The 24,698-nt window shown below is 46.2% G+C and overlaps 1 protein-coding gene across 2 annotated transcripts in view; it reads right to left on the bottom strand.

Moving 5' to 3' along the window:
- Window positions 1-10,227, bottom strand: part of AEBP1 (AE binding protein 1) — a 39,426-nt gene extending 29,199 nt beyond the window's left edge. The window contains exons 1-3 of one of the 2 annotated variants that reach the window (XM_088443343.1): window positions 9,920-10,227; window positions 7,115-7,440; window positions 4,058-4,726 (exon numbers count right to left, since the gene is read on the bottom strand). In XM_088443343.1, the coding sequence (XP_088299469.1) occupies window positions 4,058-4,726; window positions 7,115-7,394 (949 nt within the window). In that variant the 5' untranslated portion in view covers window positions 7,395-7,440; window positions 9,920-10,227. Of the gene's footprint in view, window positions 1-4,057; window positions 4,727-7,114; window positions 7,441-9,894 lie in introns of both variants that reach the window. The other variant, XM_088443341.1, reaches the window with a different exon arrangement.
- Window positions 10,228-24,698: the final 14,471 nt, after the last annotated feature.

Genomic DNA, 24,698 nt, shown 5'->3' on the forward strand with positions numbered 1-24,698 from the left:
TTGTTAATGGCACTAGTACAACCTAATTTCATCTTAAAAGTACAAAGTCTTCTTAATAGTGAAGTCTGCAGGTTAAGAAGAACCATGCGAGTCTCAGCTCCAGCATTTGTATCAGTGAAGAGCATGACAAAGGTAACACATCCCTGTGACTAAGGGGCACATTTACCAAAGTATGAAAAGTGCTATTGTTTGTGGTGTGTGTGCCTGTCTGTCTGTTAGGGACCTTAGGTTCTAAACGCCAATGGATCAGGAACTGATGAGGATAACTGCATGTTCATACTATGATTGGTGCTAAAGTATATAAAAAACAATAATAATACAAATGTTGTATCTTAACCTTCCTAAATTCCTCTCAAATCCTCATCACTAGACTCTTCCTATGTTCTCACCTCACCTGACCCCTCACGTATTCCTGCCTTATGTGCCCTCCAGTTCACTCAAATCCTCATGTGTTCTCTACTTCATCAGTCTCCCTATGTGTCTTTGCCTTAAAAAAACTATTCATGTGTCCTGACCTTCACCTACCTCCTAATCTACCATGTCCATCACCTGACTTCCCATATGTAATCATATTTATCAGATCCCTCATGCATCCTTGCGTTCAATTACTCATCATGTACAGTACACTCACCTACGTCCAACATCTCAATTATTGCCTTCACCTTACTTACCAGATTTCTAATGCATCCTCATCTTCATATAACTCCTCATACATCTTCACCATCACCCAAACCCTCATCTATACTGGCCTTCAACTTTCTTATCCTTATCCACACCTTCATCCAACCCCTCATCTATATAGGCCTTCACCCTACTTACCCTGTATCATAACCATCACCCAACCCCTTATCTATACTCGCCTTCAGCCTTCTTATGCTTATCCACACCTTCATCCAACTCCTCATCTTTTCTGGACTTCACCCTACTTATCCTGTATCCTTACTTTCATCCAACCCCTCATCTATACTCGTCTAGAACCTTCTTATACTTATCCACACCTTCATCCAACTCCTCATCTATACTGGCCTTCACCCTACTTATCCTATATCATAACCATCACCCAACCCCTCATCTATACTTGGCTTCAACCTTCTTATCCTTATCCATACCTTCATCCAACTGCTCATCTATACCGGTCTTCACCCTACTTATCCTGTATCCTCACTTTCATCCAAATCCTCATCTATACTCGCCTTCACCTTACCCATGATGTGTCCTCACCTTCACCACATTCCTCATGCATCCTCACCATCATATTACACCTCATGTATCCTCACTTTCACCTGTTGTTCAATCAACTCCTCATCTAACCTTATCTTCCCCACTCTCAAGTGTTCTCACGTACAATTGATGCTTCATTCATCTCCTCATGTATTTTAACCTTTACTACATGTATACTATCCTATATACTCTCCTTCACCAGTATGCTCCAACACTTTTACCAAACACAACCTATAATCTTATCCTTGTCAAATTCCTCAGGGAGACCAAGAATTCTTTCATGTGTGACTGTTCATGCCCAACCACACACTGTCTATATTTTCTCATGGTTCACTGAGGCCTCATATTACCTCAACTATATGGATGAATGGTACATGGGAAATCCACAAAGTGCTTAGAGTAGAGAAGAGACAGATGTCATATGGTAGAACTATTCAAACATATAAAACAAATTCATTAGGGCAGTATTTTTAAACATACAATGGTTTCTAGAACCAGTTAAACTTTATATGGGGGTCAGAAGGCAGAATGTGACATCAGGAAGTCCTTTTTCACAGAAAGGTTGACAGATCAATGAAATAGTTTCCCAGTATCTATGATGGGGACTAAAATAGTAAAATAATTCAGCAAAGCCCTGGAAGAGTCAGCCGGAAGCGCATCAGAGAGTCTGCCACAAGTCCTATTGGTTGGATGGAGAGATGCATGGTGGGAGGGTTAATCAGTAAAGGCAGGCATGCAGGTACCACTAGATTAGGGCCGTGCATGTGACTGGGGACAGGTGGGAAGGGAGGAGGTGAGCAGTGAATGTCCGGCAGTGAGCTGTGGTTATCTATAAACCGTTTGCATAATCATCTTTTCCTCTTTGCGGAAAATTCCCCAGGAAGCAACCCCATCCAGCCCACCCTGTGTTGGTTTGCTGAGGGCAGCAGTAGGGCTTTAGTTGGATTATATTTTCATGTGTGCACTATAACGTTATGTATCATGTTTGGGTAAAGCTTTTGTTTTATTTAAAAAATAAGCAAAAATTAAAAAGAAATAAAAAGAAAAGAGAATACGCATATCGAGAATATGAATAAAAGACTTGGCAAATCACATTATGTTATAATAAGTGAAGGAGTGTGAGTTGTCTGTCACTGCAGGGGCGTTTTAAGAGAGGAGGGGGCCCGTGTACAGACTTAGTGCGGGCCCCCTCCTCGATCGTGCGGTGCTGCGAAGTCACAGTGCAGTAGATTCTGTTTTAGTGTAAGAATCTACTGTGCATGCGCGGGTCTCCGGGAAAATGGCGCCTGTGCCAGTTCCCGGGGGCAGCAGTACTGCGCATGCGCGAGTATTTTTGCTGCTTGCAGTGCAGAGCAACACTCTGGTGACTTTGAGTGGGTAAGTATAAAACTATATGGGTGCAGGGTGTGCGGTGTGGGCCCTCCTGGACCCAGGGGCCTGTGTGCACCGCACACCCTGCACCCATTATAGATATGCCCCTGTGTCACTGCCTGTGTTGCAGTCCAGGGAAGTTGAGATGGTGCTGGATGGTGACACTCACACACACACACATTATAAAGTATTCAAGGTCACACATAAGACAAACATACGACTATTAGTAACACTTAGATCTCTCAAGAAAATATAAAACATCACGCCTCCCACACACACAAAGGCAAACTAGATGAGCCTGTAGTTTCTTATCTGCTATTAAACTCAATGTCAGGGGAGTTGCAAGTTGGGAGTGGGGTTAGAAGAGGTGGGGTAGGGGGAGAGACCCCCCAGTGTTTGGTATAGAATTCAGGGGTTGGGAAATTTGAGTTAATAGTTGGGAAAATCCAAATGGTCGCCTTATGCCAAAATAGGCTCAAAACAAAAGACAACAGACCTGATTCATTATGGATTGCAACTGCGATTACAATAGCGATTACGCACGCAGTCTAACTGCGACAGTATGCTAATCCACTGAGATCGCTATGCCATCGCAGCACAACATAAGGACGCCCACTTTACCTTGCGCACATCCGTAATCCTTAGCAAGACTGCGAAACCATCAGTAACACTGAGTACCATCACAGCCTCACGCACACTTGCACAAGCTCTGACCTTACTCAGGAATTGCTATCCTCGTTGCACGCTATGGGTACTCAGGCTGCGTATGGCATCACAGTGGATAATTTATGCACGCCCCTGTAATGGAGTTCAAATGCACTGGCACGCCCGCGTTTCGCCGACCACCCTTCCCTGTCACCTCCCAAAAACTGTACTTCCTATCAATCACTCTGCGATGGGTCTGCGTAGTCACCGCGATCGCAGCCCCGAGCGCAGTGGCTGATTCACACACTGCGATGCATAGGCATGCAAAGAACGCAAAACACACCTTTTGAGTTGGAAATTTGAGGAATCAGCGTTGGGAATTCCTCATATCCCCCCTCCCACCCACCCACCAAAAAAAATTGTCTCTAGCTACAGTACTGCTCTATGTTTCTATATATGTTTAACATCCCACTCATTGCATCATTGGTTCACACATCTCAGCTATAAATTTTAATAGCAATAGCTTAATGTTGGCCCCATTCATGTTTGGCTAAATTAATTGTAGCCCCTACCACCTCTCTGAGAGATTGTTCAATTGATCTTTCAACTTTTCTATAATCCATTGCCAGGCCTGCAGAGGATGTCAAATTAACACAAACAAATATATTTTACCGTCATTATTCATATCTGAAAAGGTAAACTTAGTAATCATTTAATAGAGTCTTAATTTTCTATGTTTAAATTACAGAACCTTGCTTCCAATAATTGCAGCAATTCTCATCTAAAACCATGCTTTCACATCCCATGGATGCAGACTTACCTGTCCCCCATATATCTTCTTCAGTTTGTGACTTTGTGTCGGTAAATGGTGGTCTTCCGTACCTGTCATCCTCCTCTTTGATGTGGGGTCGCCTGTATTTTTCCTCTTCTGGTCTCCTATATCTGTCCTCCACTTCTTTATTCACTTGTGGTTTCCTATACCTATCCTCCTCTTTCGTAATTTCGGGTCTTACGTAACTCTCTTCATCATAATCCTCTGGGATGTGGGGTCTTCTGTATCTGTCCTCTTCTTCTGTAATTTGTGGTCTCCTGTATTTTTCCACCTCCTCCCTCGCTGTGACTTGGGGTTTTCTATTCCTATCCTCATCTTCTTCCGGAGTATGGGGTCTTCTATATCGTTCTTCCTCCTCATTTTCACGGATTTTGGGTCTTGTGTCCCTCTCTTCCTCTTCCGTGATTCTGGTCTTCTCGTACTTGTCCACTTCTCCCTCTAACTCTGGAAGTTGCTCCTGTTTCTTCGCTGCTGACTTTTTGGTAGGTTTTGGTGGCTTTTCCTTGGGTTTCTTTGTCGGTTTTGGCTTCTTTTCCTTGGGTTTCTTGGTAGGTTTTGGAGGCTTTTCTTTTTTGGGTGCCTTTTCTTTCGGCTTTTTAGTGGGTTTAGGTGGTTTTTCCTTTTTTTCTTTCTTGGGTTTTTCTTTAGCCTTTGATTCTATTTGTAGGACAAAAAACAACGTCAAAATCTGCAAAGATCATGGTGAACAATAGCAATTCTCGGAGCCATAGCGTACGGCTCCTTATACACACAAAAGATTGGATTCCACGTAATAGTGAAAACTAAAATTCTACACAAATTCACTATTAAATACAAGTGATGTGCGGGTCTGGATTTCTGAAATTCAAACACACACTATTTAAGGGGTTCTGAGTAGAACTGGGTCAAGGTTTGTATTATCTTTGAGTCCCGATTTGGACCTGTTGCCAGTTCAGAACTCGGATTTAAAAACCAAACAGGTTTTGGATTCTGACAATTTAGCTGTTTTTATCGATTTTTATTGATTTTTAATAGATTTGAATAAATTTTTATCCGAATCCAAAACCAAAACACTTGAGGGTGGTTTTGCAAAACCAAAACACGAAGATGAATCCGGAACCAAAACTAAAACACGGGGGTCCGCGCACATCTCAAATACTGCTTTATCAATGCTCATGAGGAGCCAACACTCGGGTTCATTTATGAAAAAAAAGGGATATGGCAGAAAGAGGTGCAAATGGATCTTATACAAATAATAAACAACTTCTATATATGGGTCTCATTTTCCTGTCCAATTAGAGGTTATGTATAATTATTGGACCTCAAAAATTTCTGGTCAACTTTTTGAGGCCCAAGAGAAGCCGGGTCTACAGAAAACAAACAAACAAAAAAAGGTAAATTTTTCGTAAAGATGGGTAAAACATGTGGCTGAAATCATACACCTGATATAACAAAATGGCTTCTGTCATAGAAGCGTTTTAGCCCCACCTGAGATGTGCTCCGCTCCGGACAGGGTGGATTTACTGTAGCATAAACTGAACTTTTTGTTCCAAACAAATAGACGCGGATGCGGCACATACTGCTCTGCCCTGTCTATGAGCTTTCTATATGAATTCCCCACTTATAAAAATAACCTAAAGTTCCAGTGTGAAGCTCAGATAACATGCAGGTACAGCTAAGAAAATGCTAGAGACTTTATGATTCCAGTCCTGTGATCCCTCATGCCCATGATTAATGTCAGACTGTCACATCACAGGAAAACAAGTAACGGGCCAGGAATGCTTATGTGATCACACAGGGAAACAGACACACTTTCCAGACCATTGGTTTATGTGCAACACAGGGATACGCTACAGGGAAGTAAAGTTAAGATGTAACGTTCAGAGCCAGCCCTAGCCAAATTAGTGCCCTAGGCAAGATTTTGGTTGCCCATGTGGGATCATGAAAAAGGGTGTGGCCTCACAGAAGGGGTGTGGTCTCACTGTACTCCCAGCACCCCACTCCCAGCACAGATCACCTCACCCCTCTCCCAACAGAGAACCCCTCTCCCAGCACAGATCACAGCACAGCACAGATCACAACACCCATCACCTAGCACATCTTTCCCAGCACAGCATAGATCACAGCACCTATCACCCCTCACCCAGCACAGTTTCCTTTACCCAGTACATCAGCCTTCACCCCTCTCCCAGTAATGCACAGATCACGGCACTCATCACCCAACATAGTACACCACCCATCACCCCTCTCCCAGCACAGTACAGATCACAGCACCCATCCCCTTAGCCCTCACCCAACACAGCACCCCCTCTCCCAGCACAACACTGTGTCAGCACCCCTCACCTGACCCATCACCCCTATCCCAGCACAGCTCCCACCCAGCACCCTGGCCCTTAACCAGCACAGCACTCCCCTATCCCAGCACAGCACGTGAGGTATGACTCACTACTCTGAGTTCTGCAAAGGCCCATGGGATGAGCTGTTGCGGGTGCAGCTGAATGAGCCTCTGCCTATGCGCAGAAGCTTATTCTGATCATTGTAGTGGAAACCGTCCTGGTGTGTGCCAGCTCAGAGCAGGCCCGGCGCTAATCACTAGCCACCATCCAGGTGACCCGCCCCCGCAAACCACCGCCGGCACCGGCCGTGCCTGCCCCAAACCTCTGGCTTGGTTGCCCCTAGACTTTCCAAATGCCCAAGGCATTTGCTTAGTTTGTCAATGCCTAGGGCCGGCTCTGGTAACGTTACTGTATACTCGTATTAAGAGTTCTTAGTAACTTTCATAAGTTAATGCATGTTAAAGTGCCAGGAACTTGTCATAAATAAAGACGAAGAACTAGTATTTATGTTGACGTTATTAATTTTTTTTTTTTTAGATATCTATTGTCCCCAGTATTATAATGGAATATGCAGGACTACTAACTTAGGGCGTGTTCACTCTCAAAGTTTAATTCAGTGGTAATTATGGCCCCTAAAAGATTGAGCAACAAGGTGCATGGCATCGTGTTTCCCATAATCCCCCCTCCAGTATTATCCCATATAGCTCTGTTACCCACACTTAACACTCACCTTCACTCTCGCCTTTAGGTGCTTTTGTCTTTTTTCCTATTTGAGTCTCTTCTCGCTCCTCATAACCTCCAGTCCTGGTGATTACTTCTCCACCGTCATCTTCCTCCCTCTTTGGTTCCCCCTTATCATCTTCATCTTCCTCAGGGTCCAACTCCTTCAGAAATCCTTCCAGGAACTCTTCAATCTCATCATCGGTAAGAACATTCTGTGCCCGGCCTGTGGGGGGCAGCAGTGGCAGGAGTAGAGAGAGTACAACTAAGGAAGCTCCACCTCTCCACATCCCTCACATCAGGGAGAGCCAGAGATAAGGAGAAGGAAACCTAAAACTAGGGATAGAAGAGCTCATTAAAGTTATGTACAGCTTTTAAACAGCGCCAACAGCAGTGTTAACCTTATTCATGGTCGTTAGTGCCTTTAAGGGATTACAACCTAATTTTCCTACCCCAGGCACAAAAACATGCACACCAGAGCCAATTTAGTCAGAAGCCAATTAACCTTACAATGCCTCTTTGGATTGTGGGAGGAAAGCAGAGCATCTGGAGGAAACCCATGTGATCACAGGGATAAGATACTATATAAATTCCACACAAATAGCCTCCTAGTTAGGAATGCAAACCTCTGCCCCAATGCAGTGGCAGTAAAATACTTAGGGGCATATTTATCATCCTTTGCAGCCAGCCCCTTAAAATAAAGTTTCCTTATCACTGCAATTTGCAGCAATAAGGAATCGTTAATCGTCCAGATGTACCATTAGTGAGTCCCTGCGATCACATTAGCTCCTGCTTTGCCCCTCAGCGCCGCTACTGCGCGTGCGCTGACAGACGGAACCACCGGGGAGGGACTCTTGGGATCTCACTTGAAAAAAAAAACAGTGACAGGTAGCCCACAGCAACTATAGGGCAACGCCGTCTGAAGATGGCATTAGCAGCCGGGGCCAAGCTTCGTAAAGCTGACAACTTCACAACCTCCATAGAAACCTATGGGAGTTGCTGTTGGGAATGGAGGGACCGCGACAGATGTCGGCGATATCTGCTGCAGTCCCTCCTTCATACATCCTAGAGATGCTTACATCCTTGGGATACATAATATTTGTGGGTATTCCCATAATGTGAATATTACAAGTCCCAGCAAGCCCTAAGCTCTACTTTTCTCGGTTCTGCCCCGGTAGTGTTCCTGCGTACTTGCACAAAAGAAGTCATTAGAAGCGGCTAGGATCTGAAGAGTCTCCAATAGCTCTTTTTGGGAAGAACTGCTGGCGCTACCTAAAGATGGCCGGTACCTATCGGAGACAAGCACCCAAAAACTAAGCTTTTTGGATCTTGATAAATTGGAGAAGACAACCGTTCCTAAACAGGGTGGAAGTTTTCAGTGGCACAGTATATGGGTTTGATACAGGATTTCAGACATTTTAGGCTGTGAAATTCCCTTCACTAGCTTACTAACAGGAAGTCTGGTTTGCATAGTCAAATGCTTCCCCATGTTCATAACCTTATCCTGACATTTTATCAGTTCCTAAAATTTTTACATATATATACGGGATCGGTATGAAATACCGCCGGACACACGGTTCAAATCCTGACGCTGGAAGACCGGCAGTGAAGATCCCGACAGGTAAGTATTTCGACTATTGCTAACCTAACCCCCCCCCCTAACCCTAATCCTGCCTTAGGGGTGCCTAACTCTAACCTCCCCCCAAGTGCCTACCCCTAATCCCCCCCTGTAAGTGCCTAAACCTAGCCCCCCTTCCCAGCAGCCTAAACCTAAGTCTCCCGGGGGGGGTGCCTAACCCTAACCTCCTCCCGGGGGTGCCTAACACTACCCCCCCCTTTCCCTAGCCTAACCCTAGCCCTCCCGGGGGGTGCCTAACCCTGTCCCCCCGGGAGCCCTAATCTAACCCTCCCCCCCACGGCTGTCCGCGTCCGGCTTACCTTCGATCGGTATGCCGGGCATCGGTCTTCCGGCCCAGGTAAAATGCCAGGTGTCGGTATTTCGACACCTGTCATTAGACCCTTGCCGGCATTAGACAGTCGGGCTTCCTGACTGCATCCCATAAATACAATATATAGGGGCAAGTAGCATAAAGCAGATTTACATGATGGACTTTTTAAAATGAACATATCCTAAATCCGTGTATAGAATTTCTTTATGCATTTAAAGAAACACAGAGGTTATTGTTTGGCTCCTCCATACGTTTAAGTGAGAGGAAGCCTGTCTGTTTCCCTCTCCAGGTCAATGTAAGCTTGATTATTCTACATAGACTGCAAAAGCAAAATGTCTCCATTAAACACACATCCTAAATAAATACACTTTGTGTAGTAATAACTCTTATTTAAACAGCTCTCACTATAATGAGATGACATTTATTTCACTATGAAATGCAAATTCCACTAACAAGGAATAGCTGTCACAGATCCTGATGAATAAACCTGAGGATCAGTTTAGGACATTAGTGTACACATCTCTGTAACACAATAAAGTTTCCTCAATACCAATGTTGCAGTTTGAATTGCATGGTAATATATAGGCAATCCTATCAGTACTTTGCACAGAGCTGCAGAATCTTAGCAATATATTACAGAACAATAAGAAATAATAACATCTGTATACTTAGAAATGTGCTACACAGCATAATAGCTACTTATTAGTGTGATCCTCAGACACCTTCCCAGACTATATAATGGAAAACAGCTATATACAGTAATTATGTTATCTGATAACAATATTGTACAAAGGATTAGATACTCCAGTATCTCCCTGCAGCACTTCAGTAGTAAGGTTACCTGCAGGACTGTATCCTCCACCAACCTTGTATGAGGGTGACTTGATCCCTTGGGATGTGGAATAGGAAATGCCCACAGGTACCACCACTACACACAGTCAGGAGCAGTCTGCTGGCCCCTCTTCACCAGGGTGCTCAGTGTGCCAGGTTCAGGAGTGAGATGATGAGGGGGAGAGGAACCCAGAGATTATCCAGAATCATTGATGTTCGAGATATAGTGGAATTTACTGGTGAGATTATGAAATAAGTGGCCAGAGATTGTACTTTATATCCAAATTCTGTGTGTGCTGTTATCCCCTCTGAGCCTGTACCTGACATCTGCAGAAAGGAAATTGAATCCAGCCCCTCTCCTCCCTGCTCCCCCTCTAAAGTCCTTAACCCTCCCAGCACCACAAATCAATGTTTTTGCAGCAGACTCGCAGAGGGGGGAGAGAACTAGGAGACGGGTGAGGTGTGAGGGGGACATCATGGAGAGAGAACTACGTAAGAGCAGGAGAAATAGAGATATACACTGGGCAATGCGGGTTTATGTGGTGCACTATCGTTCTGGGAATGTACTCTATATAGCTTCACACTAATTGGAATTATTGAAGCAACTTTATAGGACTAGAAGTACAAAAGTAACTTTTTAACACCCCCTTTCCCTTCCCACCAACATTCCCATCACCACCACATCCCAATCACTACAGGGAAAATGCACTTTTCTTTGGCAACAGAGCTTGCAGTCTTGCTGTCCATCTGATGTAGAAGTACAGTTCTGCCCCAGCCTGCTGGGATCTGTCTGTCTGTCCCCGGTTTGGGGAAACACTGAGAGGGCAGTAAGAGGACAGCACCATTAGATAAGCGGCATTGATCATAGTGCAGGTGTGTAGTGTTGTACTGCAGTGCAGGGCAACATGTGATATTACAGGGATTATACTGCCAGTGCCATGTGCCCACCTTTCCTGTATGGTAACTACAGCCCTGGGTGTATGACATATAACAGCACATAGGAGTTCAGAGCTGGCTTTCACATCCATTTCTATTCATAGTAAGTTTTCCCGTGTGTTGTATATTTTCTCCAATGTGTCTACATGATTACCAATCAGCACCTACAAATGTTCCAAATTTACTCCATGTAATTGATATGAAAAATGTTTTAGTCATACATAAAACTGCTATTTTGAGTTGAACTTAGGTGGATGTCACATTTGAATCTGCCTGATACTCATCTTAGGTAACATCTGTAAAGCTGCCCACACACATAGCGATATTTTACACGATCTGGCCGATTCTGACGCATTGGAACGACAGATCATGTAAAATATGGCCAAATCGCAAGAAAATTGCGAGTCCCTGATCACAATGTGATGTGCGTCCCCGCTGGTCATACATCGCATCGACAGATCTGCCATGCTGTAGGGCAGATCTGCCAATCTGGGATAAATATGCACTGGAAAAAGTCTGGATGAACGATAGATCGTTTGAAGATTGGACGCTGCAAACACCAAATCGTGTGCAGAGCTGGCGAGGAGAGGGAAATCGTGCACGATGTCGGATCATGAGCACATCGCTATGTGTGTGGGCACCTTCGCAGTTTGAAGCATGTTGTTATATATCACAGCGCAGTGCAGCGACCACAGTACCATGTACTGCAGTGCAAAATAATCACAGTATCGTGTATTACCGTGCAGTGCAGAGTAACCACAGTGCCATGTATTACAGTGCAGTGCAGAGTAACCACAGTACCTTGTATTACAGTGCAGTGCAATGATCACAGTACATGTATCACAATGCAGTGCAGAGTAACCACAGTACCGTGTATTACGGTGCAGTGCTATGATCACAGGGCCTGATTCTGACCCGCTCGCGAGCTCTCGCAAGCGGGTCGATGGTACTACCCAAGTGCGCATGCGCACGACGAAGGCGCCTCCGTCGTGCGCATGCGCGAGACGTGGCGAGCGATGGAGAAGCCGTTGCTCGGGGTCTCGCACCAAAGGGGGCGTGCTGTCGATGGTGAGTGACAGCACGCCCCCTTTGGTGGGCGTGCCAGGGGCGTGGCTGCCCAGACGGAGGCGTTCCAATGGGTCTGGCCCCACTGACATCACTAGTGATGTCAGTGGGAGTGTTTTTGGCTCTGATAGAGCCAAAAGCACTCGGGGCTTGTGGCAGACGAGACCCTACCACAAGGGTCTCGTCGCAAGCCCGATGGTCGCGATGGTCTTGACCATCGCGACCATCATTGTGGACGCTCGCATAAGCTGTGGGTGGTAACCAGCTATGAGAGCGTCCAGGAGGACGCACAAAAAAAAATGACCTGATTCAGAGCGGGCGCTCGTTCAGAGCGTCCGGCTCTGAATCAGGCCCACAGTACCATGTATCACAGTGCAGTGCAAAGTAATCACAGTACCATGCAGGGGCAGAACTATGGGAGAAAATGGAGGCGCCTGCCGCCGGGCGCCAGCACTGAAGGGGCATCACCTCCATTGCCCACAATATATTTATCCCACTTAGGGATGTAAATATGTACCCAGAGTGTACCGTCCCGGCCACACAATACATGGCACCTCTTACCGGCACCTAAGAAGCTACCATAGCTATATACTAGTGGAGAGCTCTGTGTCAGACAATCAGCTGCTGCTTCCGTCTAACTATTGCCTGTCCCGCTCATTGGTTTCGCTGCTCCTCAGCAGCTTCTTATGCCAGTGTGACTCTGGCACCCCCTTCACCCACCACTCCCCATCCCACTCCTCCCTGGTGGCAGCTCTAGCAGCGGACCTGTGTGGCTGTCCCGAGCATAAGCGCGGCTGCAGATCTTCCAGGAACTGGATGTCAACAAGGATGCACCAGACGGAGCTTCAGGTAAGAGGGCATGGGAGGGCGGGGGGCCTGGGGCACCAGCGACTGAGTCTGGGGGAAGATCCTTGGTGGAGAAACTTCCCGGCATGTGAAGCAGTTGGCAGTAGACTGGGCATTTTGTGATTTGTAGTTCCACCACAGTAGCAGTGGGAGCAAATTACAGATGATCACATGGTTTTAAACACTTAAAAAAGTACAAAAAAATTGTTCAAATTGGTTACATATGTGTGTTTTAACCAATTTGTCTGAACAACCATTTTTGGCTATTTTCCAGTGTTTGTGAGCAAATGGACGATTGTTATTTGCTCCCATACATTACCAGGTTTTCATTCCAACCAGCCAGATTGGACAGATATCTGACAGATAATTGGATAGTGGATGCCTAGCTTCACAGTATCTTGACTCAAACTCAGTCCTCAAAGACCCCACATCAGGTGGTTTTCCCCTCTATCCAGGGGTGCCGAGTGGGGGGGGGGAGCGTGTACTAATTATCCGGGCCCGGGCTTGTTGCAAGGGGCCTGGCGGGGGCCCGGGTCCAGCACCGCTCCCCTCCCATCTTACATCACAGCTGCTGTGTGCTGGGCTGCACTGGGAGACTGCTCGCGGCTGCTAAGAAGCAGCTATATCAGTCTCCTATGCCTGTGGGGGAAGCGATCAAGCTGATCGCGCCCCCCACTGGGTATGCACCGGGCTGAGGGGGCTCACTGCGCAGCACCGCATAACTTTTCTTTCTCTTTTTTACCTAAGGGAGCATGGCCACGCCTCTCGCAATTAGACCACGCCCCTTTTACTGAGGCCCGGTGCCTGCCTCTATCTGGGGTATCAAGAGGGCTCCCAACCCACATCAGTTGGTTTTCCCCTCCATTAGAAGTACTCTGAGGCCCCCATACACAGGGCGATATAGCAGGCGATCCGACTGATTGGTGCGATTTGCCTGCTATATCGCACCGTGTATGGCCCTAATATCAGGCCGAGCACGCTCCCGCGGGGTCGTACATCGCACCCCCTGATCTCTCTGCAGGACCATAGGATCAGGGGATGCAATGTGCTATCCCATTCATTGCTATGCAGGTGAGACAAGGGGGAGCCGGCATATCGGGTGGTCGGCCACCCGATAGCACTGTGTGTGCGGCCCACCCGATATGTTGGATGACGGACCCCCCGTTGCCTCGCACGGTGCCATCGCACCATGTATGGGGGCCTTGAGCCTCATGCTAATTGCTCTATACCAGTGGTTCTCAAACTCGGTCCTCAGGACACCACATAGTTTACTTTTTCCAGGTCACCCAGCAGCAGCACAGGTGTAGTCATTACTCACTGACACATTTTAAAAGATCCACAAGTGAAGCTAATTATTTCACTTGCGATTCTGTAAGGTGAACTGCCTGTGTGGGCTCCTGAGGACCGAGTTTGAGAACCTGTGCTCTATACAGATCTATTATCTGTGACTAACACCATATTTTTTCCCCTTTTTTTTACAGTGCAGAGTAACCACAGTACCAAGTATTGCAGTGCAGAGTGACCACAGTCAGTACCATGTATCACAGTGCAGTGCAGAGTCCCCACAGTGCCAGGTAACAGTTCAGTGCAGAGTAACCACAGTACCAAGTAACACAGGGTCTCATTCAGACCCGCTCGCGAGCGCTGTACGCTCGCAAGCGGGTCGATGGTGCCCAAGTGCGCATGCGCACGATGGAGGGAGCTCCGTCGTGCGCATGCGCGAGACCCGGCGAGCAAGGGTCTCGTCGCAAGCCCGATGGTCGCGATGGTCTTGACCCACAGCTATGTGAGCGGCCAGGGGGCCGCACCATTTTCAGCTAGGCCGGCCCTGATTCAGAGCGAGCGCTCTGGTCAGAGCGTCCGGCTCTGAATCAGGCCCACAGTGCAGTGCAGAGTAACCACAGTACCAGGTAACACAATGCAGTGCAGAGAGACTACAGTACTTGGTAATAGTGCATTGCAGAGTAAGCACAGTACCAGGTAAGAGTGCAGTGCAGAGTAACCACAGTACCAGATAACACAATGCAGTGCAGAGTGACCACAGTGCCAGGTAACAGTGCAGTGCAGAGTAACCACAGTACAAGTTAACACAGTGCAGTGCAGAGTAACCACAGCAGGGCCGTAACTAGGGTGGTGCGACCTGTGCCATGGCACAGGGCACCGCAGGGCAGGGGGTGTTATTCAGGCTTTTAAATTTTTTGTTTATTATCATTCTCACTTTTATCTTCCTCTTCTTTTATCCCCAGCATATCCTGGCCTCTCCTATCTCTTCCCTGGTCCTTCCTCATGAGGTCATGCCCCTTTTTTTATGTCCTAATTAAAAAAGTGGGGGGCGCCAATGATCTTTCTGCCACAGGGCACCAAAAAGTCTACTTACTGCTCTGAACCACAGTACCAGGTAACACAATGCAGTGCAGAATGACCACAGTACTAGGTAACAGTGCAGTGCAGAGTAACCACAGTACCAGGTAATGCTGTGCAGCGCAGAGTAACCACAGTACCAGGTGACAGTGCATTGCAGAGTAACGACAGTACCAGGTAACGCAGTGCAGTGCAGAGTAACCACAGTACCAGGTAATGCTGTGCAGTGCAGAGTAACCACAGTACCAGGTAATGCAGTGCAGTGCAGAGTAACCACAGTACCAGGTAATGCTGTGCAGTGCAGAGTAACTACAGTACCAGGTAACAGTGCAGTGCAGAGTAACGACAGTACCAGGTAACAGTGCAGTGCAGAGTAACCACAGTACCAGGTAACACAGTGCAGTGCAGAGTAACCACAGTACCAGGTAACACAGTGCAGTGCAGAGTAACCACAGTACCAGGTAACGCAGTGCAGTGCAGAGTAACCACAGTACCAGGTAACACAGTGCAGTGCAGAGTAACCACAGTACCAGGTAACGCAGTGCAGTGCAGAGTAACCACAGTACCAGGTAACAGTGCAGTGCAGAGTAACTACAGTACCAGGTAACAGTGCAGTGCAGAGTAACCACTGTACCAGGTAACGCAGTGCAGTGCAGAGTAACCACAGTACCAGGTAACAGTGCAGTGCAGAGTAACTACAGTACCAGGTAACAGTGCAGTGCAGAGTAACCACAGTACCAGGTAACACAGTGCAGTGCAGAGTAACCACAGTACCAGGTAATGCTGTGCAGTGCAGAGTAACCACAGTACCAGGTAACGCAGTGCAGTGCAGAGTAACCACAGTACCAGGTAATACAGTGCGGTGGGAGGAATTGTATAAACCTTGTAAATAGTGGGGAAGTGGACAGATGGAGTTGACTAAAACCACCAATCAGTTTCTAGCTGGAATTTATCGAGTACAGATAGGCATATTTATAATAGATGCAGGGTGTGCAGTGCACACAGGCCCCTGGGATCAGGGGACCCTGCACCACACACCCTGCACAGAGCCTTTGCTCTCTTGTGCACATGCACCATCTTTCCAAATATCACTTAGAAGATGTTGCCGTGAAGGAGGAAGGTTCCGCTTGGCGGCACAAATACGATGCGGGGCTTTGGGAAGGGGGAGCGTTGCTCAGAGGAGGGCACTGCCACGTGCCCCCTCAGTCACAGTACGCCCCTGCAAGTACATTCTATAAAATTATTGGTACAAGTTGATTAGTTGCTATGGGCAACTTCTCCACGTGTCCATTTCTCCATTCCTTAGAAGGATTTATGCATTTTCCCATGTATCAGAGTGCAATTCAGGACCAGGTATCACAGAACCATATATCACACAGTGCCATACCTGCTGCTGCTGTCATGACTCTTAGCAGGGCCTCTTCCCTCCTGTTCTTACTCTTTCCTCACTTATGTCATCTTCTCTTTACACCTCCACATACCTGTCCCACATCATTTACACCTCCATATACCTGTCCCACATCCTTTACACTTCCACATACCTGTCCCACATAATTTACACAACCACATACGTGTCCCACATAACTTACACCTCTACATACCTGTCCCACATAATTTACACCACCACATACGTGTCCCACGTCATTACACCTCCACATACCTGTCCCACATAATTTACACCACCACATATGTGTCCCACATCATAACACCTCCAGATACCTGTCCCACATAATTTACACCTCCACATACCTGTCCCACATCATTTACACCACCACATACATGTCCCACATCATAACATCTCCACATACCTGTCCCACATCATTTACACCTCCACATACCTGTCCCACATCACTTACACCTCCATATACCTGTCCCACATCATTTACACCACCACATACATGTCCCACATCATAACAGCTCCACATACCTGTCCCACATCACTTACACCTCCATGTACCTGTCCCACATCATTTACACCACCACATACCTGTCTCACATAATTTACACCACCACATACCTGTCCCCCATCATTTATACATTCCACATACCTGTCCCACATCCTTTACACTTCCACATACCTGTCCCCCATCATTTATACATTCCACATACCTGTCCCACATCCTTTACACTTCCACATACCTGTCCCACATAATTTACACAACCACATACGTGTCCCACATAACTTACACCTCTACATACCTGTCCCACCTAATTTACACCACCACATACATGACCCACATCATAAGATCTCCACATACCTGTCCCACATCATTTACACCTCCACATACCTGTCCCACATCACTTACACCTCCATATACCTGTCCCACATCATTTACACCACCACATACATGTCCCACATCACTTACACCTCCATGTACCTGTCCCACATCATTTACACCACCACATACCTGTCCCACATCATTTACACCACCACATACCTGTCCCCCATCATTTATACATTCCACATACCTGTCCCACATCCTTTACACTTCCACATACCTGTCCCACATCCTTTACACTTCCACATACCTGTCCCCCATCATTTATACATTCCACATACCTGTCCCACATCCTTTACACTTCCACATACCTGTCCCACATAATTTACACAACCACATACGTGTCCCACATAACTTACACCTCTACATACCTGTCCCACATAATTTACACCACCACATACGTGTCCCACGTCATTACACCTCCACATACCTGTCCCACATAATTTACACCACCACATATGTGTCCCACATCATAACACCTCCAGATACCTGTCCCACATAATTTACACCTCCACATACCTGTCCCACATCATTTACACCACCACATACATGTCCCACATCATAACATCTCCACATACCTGTCCCACATCATTTACACCTCCACATACCTGTCCCACATCACTTACACCTCCATGTACCTGTCCCACATCATTTACACCACCACATACCTGTCCCACATAATTTACACCACCACATTCCTGTCCCCCATCATTTATACATTCCACATACCTGTCCCACATCCTTTACACTTCCACATACCTGTCCCACATAATTTACACCACCACATACGTGTCCCACGTCATTACACCTCCACATACCTGTCCCACATAATTTACACCTCCACATACCTGTCCCACATAATTTACACCTCCACATACCTGTCCCACATCATTTAGACCCCCACATACCTGACACACATCATTTACATCTCCACATACCTGTCCCACATAATTTACACCACCACATACCTGTCCCACATAATTTACACCACCACATACGTGTCCCACATCATAACACTTCCACATACCTGTACCACATCATTTACACCTCCACATACCTGTCCCACATCATTTACACCTCCACATACCTGTCCCACATTATTTACACCACCACATACATGTCCCACATCATAACATCTCCACATACCTGTCCAACATCATTTACACCTCCACATACCTGTCCCCCATCATTTATACATTCCACATACCTGTCCCACATCCTTTACACTTCCACATACCTGTCCCACATAATTTACACCTCCACATACCTGTCCCACATTACTTACACCTCCATGTACCTGTCCCACATCATTTACACCACCACATACCTGTCCCACATCATTTACACCTCCATATACCTGTCCCACATCATTTACACCACCACATACATGTCCCACATCATAACAGCTCCACATACCTGTCCCACATCATTTACACCTCCACATACCTGTCCCACATCACTTACACCTCCATGTACCTGTCCCACATCATTTACACCACCACATACCTGTCCCCCATCATTTATACATTCCACATACCTGTCCCACATCCTTTACACTTCCACATACCTGTCCCACATAATTTACACAACCACATACGTGTCCCACATAACTTACACCTCTACATACCTGTCCCACCTAATTTACACCACCACATACATGACCCACATCATAACATCTCCACATACCTGTCCCACATCATTTACACCTCCACATACCTGTCCCACATCACTTACACCTCCATATACCTGTCCCACATCATTTACACCACCACATACATGTCCCACATCATAACAGCTCCACATACCTGTCCCACATCACTTACACCTCCATGTACCTGTCCCACATCATTTACACCACCACATACCTGTCTCACATAATTTACACCACCACATACCTGTCCCCCATCATTTATACATTCCACATACCTGTCCCACATCCTTTACACTTCCACATACCTGTCCCCCATCATTTATACATTCCACATACCTGTCCCACATCCTTTACACTTCCACATACCTGTCCCACATAATTTACACAACCACATACGTGTCCCACATAACTTACACCTCTACATACCTGTCCCACCTAATTTACACCACCACATACATGACCCACATCATAAGATCTCCACATACCTGTCCCACATCATTTACACCTCCACATACCTGTCCCACATCACTTACACCTCCATATACCTGTCCCACATCATTTACACCACCACATACATGTCCCACATCACTTACACCTCCATGTACCTGTCCCACATCATTTACACCACCACATACCTGTCCCACATCATTTACACCACCACATACCTGTCCCCCATCATTTATACATTCCACATACCTGTCCCACATCCTTTACACTTCCACATACCTGTCCCACATCCTTTACACTTCCACATACCTGTCCCCCATCATTTATACATTCCACATACCTGTCCCACATCCTTTACACTTCCACATACCTGTCCCACATAATTTACACAACCACATACGTGTCCCACATAACTTACACCTCTACATACCTGTCCCACATAATTTACACCACCACATACGTGTCCCACGTCATTACACCTCCACATACCTGTCCCACATAATTTACACCACCACATATGTGTCCCACATCATAACACCTCCAGATACCTGTCCCACATAATTTACACCTCCACATACCTGTCCCACATCATTTACACCACCACATACATGTCCCACATCATAACATCTCCACATACCTGTCCCACATCATTTACACCTCCACATACCTGTCCCACATCACTTACACCTCCATGTACCTGTCCCACATCATTTACACCACCACATACCTGTCCCACATAATTTACACCACCACATTCCTGTCCCCCATCATTTATACATTCCACATACCTGTCCCACATCCTTTACACTTCCACATACCTGTCCCACATAATTTACACCACCACATACGTGTCCCACGTCATTACACCTCCACATACCTGTCCCACATAATTTACACCTCCACATACCTGTCCCACATAATTTACACCTCCACATACCTGTCCCACATCATTTAGACCCCCACATACCTGACACACATCATTTACATCTCCACATACCTGTCCCACATAATTTACACCACCACATACCTGTCCCACATAATTTACACCACCACATACGTGTCCCACATCATAACACTTCCACATACCTGTACCACATCATTTACACCTCCACATACCTGTCCCACATCATTTACACCTCCACATACCTGTCCCACATTATTTACACCACCACATACATGTCCCACATCATAACATCTCCACATACCTGTCCAACATCATTTACACCTCCACATACCTGTCCCCCATCATTTATACATTCCACATACCTGTCCCACATCCTTTACACTTCCACATACCTGTCCCACATAATTTACACAACCACATACGTGTCCCACATAACATACATCTCTACATACCTGTCCCACATAATTTACACAACCACATACGTGTCCCACATCATTTACACCTCCACATACCCGTCCCACATAATTTACACCACCACATATGTGTCCCACACCATAACACCTCCACATACCTGTCCAACATCATTCACACCTCCACGTACTTGTCACACATCATTTACACCTCCACATACCTGTCCCACATGATTTACACCACCACATACATGTCCCACATCATTTACACTTCCACATACCTGTCCCACATCATTTATACCACCACATATGTGTCCCACATCATTTACACCTCCACATACCTGTCCCACATAATTTACTCCACCACATACGTCTCCCACATCATAACACCTCCACATACCTGTCCCGAATAATTTACACCTCCACATACCTGTCCCTCATCATTTACACCTCCACATACGTGTCCCACATCATAACACCTCCACATACCTGTCCTACATCATTTACACCTCCACATATATGTCCCATATGATTTACACCACCACATACCTGTCCTACATAATTTACACCTTCACATACCTGTCCCACGTCACTTACACCTCCATGTACCTCCATTTACACCTCCATGTACCTTTCCCACATCATTTACACCTCCACATACCTGTTCCACATCATTTACACCTCCCCGTGCCTGTCCCCACATCATTTACACCTCCACATACCGTCCCACATCATTTACACCTCCACATACATGTCCCACATCATTTAAACCTCCACATACCTGTCCCTCATCATTTACACCCCCACATACGTGTCCCACATTATAACACCTCCACATACCTGTCCTACATCATTTACACCTCCACATATATGTGCTATATGATTTACACCACCACCTACCTGTCCTACATCATTTACACCTCCACGTACCTGACCCACATCATTTACACCTTCACGTACCTGTCCCACATCACTTACACCTCCACATACCTGTCCCACGTCACTTACACCTCCACGTACCTGTCCCACCTAATTTACACTTGCCCTTGCCTGTCCCTCATCATTTACACCTCCACGTACCTGTCCCACAGCATTTATACCTCCTCGTACTTGTCCCATATCATTTACACCTCCATGTACCTTTCCCACATCATTTACACCTCCACATACCTGTTCCACGTCATTTACACCTCCACGTACCTGTCCCACATCATTTAGGGGTCTATTTACTAAGCAGTGTTAGGAGACAGAGTGAAAAGTGATAAGTCTGTGATAAGGTGCCAGCCAGTCAGCTCCCAACTGTCATTTTTCAAACACAACCTGTGAGATGGTAGTTGGGAGCTGATTGGCTGGCACCTTATCACTGACTTATCACTTTTCACTCTGTCTCTTATTACTGCTTAGTACATAGACCCCTCAATCTTTTATTGAGCTTTTTATAGAAATTTACCTGAAAACTAACATATGCTAATTAAAGCCCTCCAAGTGCATGGTTATTCATTGGAAGCAGGGGCGTATCTATAATGGGTGCAAGGTGTAATTATACTTACCTCTCCGCCGATTCCCGAAATGCTGCTCCACAGCACCGGACTGGCACTGTAGAGCTGCAAATACACACTGGGAAAATGGCGGCAGCCATTCTCCCAGTGATCTGCGCATGCGCAGAAAAGATGTCCCCGGAAAAGTATGCGTGGGCGCCATTTTACCGGAGACCCGCGCATGCGCTGTACATTCTGGCATGAAGCCAGAATCTACAGTGCTCAGTGCCGCAGTCAGAGAGGAGGGGGTCCAAACGGAGGCTGCACACGGGCCCCCTCCTCTCTTAAAACGGCCCTGATTGGAAGGAGTGTACCAGAGGTTCTGCACCGTGGGCGTGATTCAGAGCCGCTCATAAGCGGCCGCTCGTTTGCTCCGAGCGATGTTCGCACATCTGCAAATGCGTATGGGTTGTAATGCGCATGCGCCAACCAGTCAGTGCGGTCGGAAATCGTGTGCTCGCAAAATACCGAATGCCTGCTAATTTGAGTGACAGGATGAGGCGTTTGTGGTTGGTAACAGGGGAAGGTGCTTGAAAACGGGGAGTGGAGATCCGAACGCAGGCGTGCCAAACGGTCAAAACAGGTGTTTTAAGGGTGTGCATAATTAACAAAGCAGCGTCATCGACCCCGTCACTTGGTTGTCTTTTAGCCTGAACTGCTCGCATGATTGCGGTAGGAAAATGCTACCACAAGAATAGCGAGCAGTTCATACGCCTTTTCGATGTACTCGATTAATCTAATAAATAGCGGGGATGACGTATGATGTGAGCGGCCAAGGGGAGTGCATGTTTCGGACGCTCGCTCAGACATAGAGGTGTCAACAGACCGCAAAGAGCGAGCGCACAATTTAAATAGCCAGCCCCTTTTTCTGAACGAGCGTCCGCAAATAGCAAGATAGAAGAGCAAGTGTGATGCGCACAAAATGAGCAGCGAGTCAGTGATCTCTATAAAGGGTGGTTCCCACACCTCCACCACCAACAAGGTATAATGCAATATAGAATTATATAGTGATCATATAACCTGCGCTCCTATAAGACCAGATGGTAATAGGTAATCTGGGACTGCAGATCGAGATGAACTCTAGGATTGTAAGCTCTCAAGACCAGTCACAATGTACCCAGAAAAGAAATATAATATGCATATGGTAAAGTACAGTTTAATAAAATATATACATAAAAACAAGTGAATGAACAATCACACAGGGATCCCCAAGGAGGCAGCAAAGATGACGTTTACCGGATCCGTGCTTGAAAGGAGCATGTGGTGTAAAACATCAGTAGAAGTCCCGGTCACTTCAGTGATACAGCTCCCCCGTCTGGGTCCGTGTCAATCGTGATCCCCGTCAGCCGCCGAGGTCTCCGTTCTACCGACGCGCTTCGACCCCCGTTCTGGAGTCTTTTTCAAGGTAAGTTCGAAATGGTGAGTGTATGTTTCCAATTTCCTATCCCTTAAAAACCCCCCCTGTCCAATCGGATAAGCGCCGGCACAGCTGATCTCTATACAGAAATCGACTACATTGTCCATGATCCTTTGCTGCGCCAGCGCCATCCACATGACTGTCCCGCGTCACTTCCGGTGTTTCCTTGGCAACCCGACATTCTCCGCAGCAGATTGTATCACATAGTCTCTTAGAGAGTGGCCTCCCGATACATCACATCCGGGATATTCTTATAGCCAATAGCGCAATCCTCATTTGTTGTCATGGAGATAGTAACAATGAGATCCTCACATCATATTAGCTCCGTCATTGTTATATTTAAAATTGGTTGTCAGGCACTCCAGATCATGGACAAATAAAAAGAATAAAAAAATCACAATTAATACTTGTTATTTTATATATACATATAACATTATAATTTCTCATGAGGGCTTAATTCAAAAAGTGCAACGTGCAAAAGGTAAGAAAGGTGCAGACCAACATTAAATGTTATAAAAATTATAAAAACCACTTGATTTCAAAGTCAAGGTTTAGGCCTTCCTAAATCAATTGAATACCATCGACTGGGAAGAAGGTTTTGTTATGGTTACAGGTGACGTTAAGTCCCTGTATACCATTATTGACCACCAGGACGGAATAAAAGCTAATAGGACAAGCTTAAAAGATAGCACGTTGGATTCAGAATTACAGAATTTTATCATTGATGGAGTCCAGTTTATTTTACATAATAATTATTTTGTTTTTAACAACGTCTTTTACCTACAGAAAGTAGGTACTGCGATGGGCACCAGGTTCGCTCCGAGTTATGCAAATTTGTTTATGGGGCAATGGGAGAATGATATGATATGGAATGCCAACCCCTTCGGAGCGAACCTGGTGTACTGGTCCAGGTATATAATGACGTGTTTTTTATATGGAGAGGTTGGAGCACACTTTTAA

Source organism: Taudactylus pleione, unplaced genomic scaffold (genome assembly GCF_031769625.1).
Source record: "Taudactylus pleione unplaced genomic scaffold, aTauple2 ptg000329l, whole genome shotgun sequence".
In the NCBI taxonomy this organism is placed as follows: domain Eukaryota; kingdom Metazoa; phylum Chordata; class Amphibia; order Anura; family Myobatrachidae; genus Taudactylus; species Taudactylus pleione.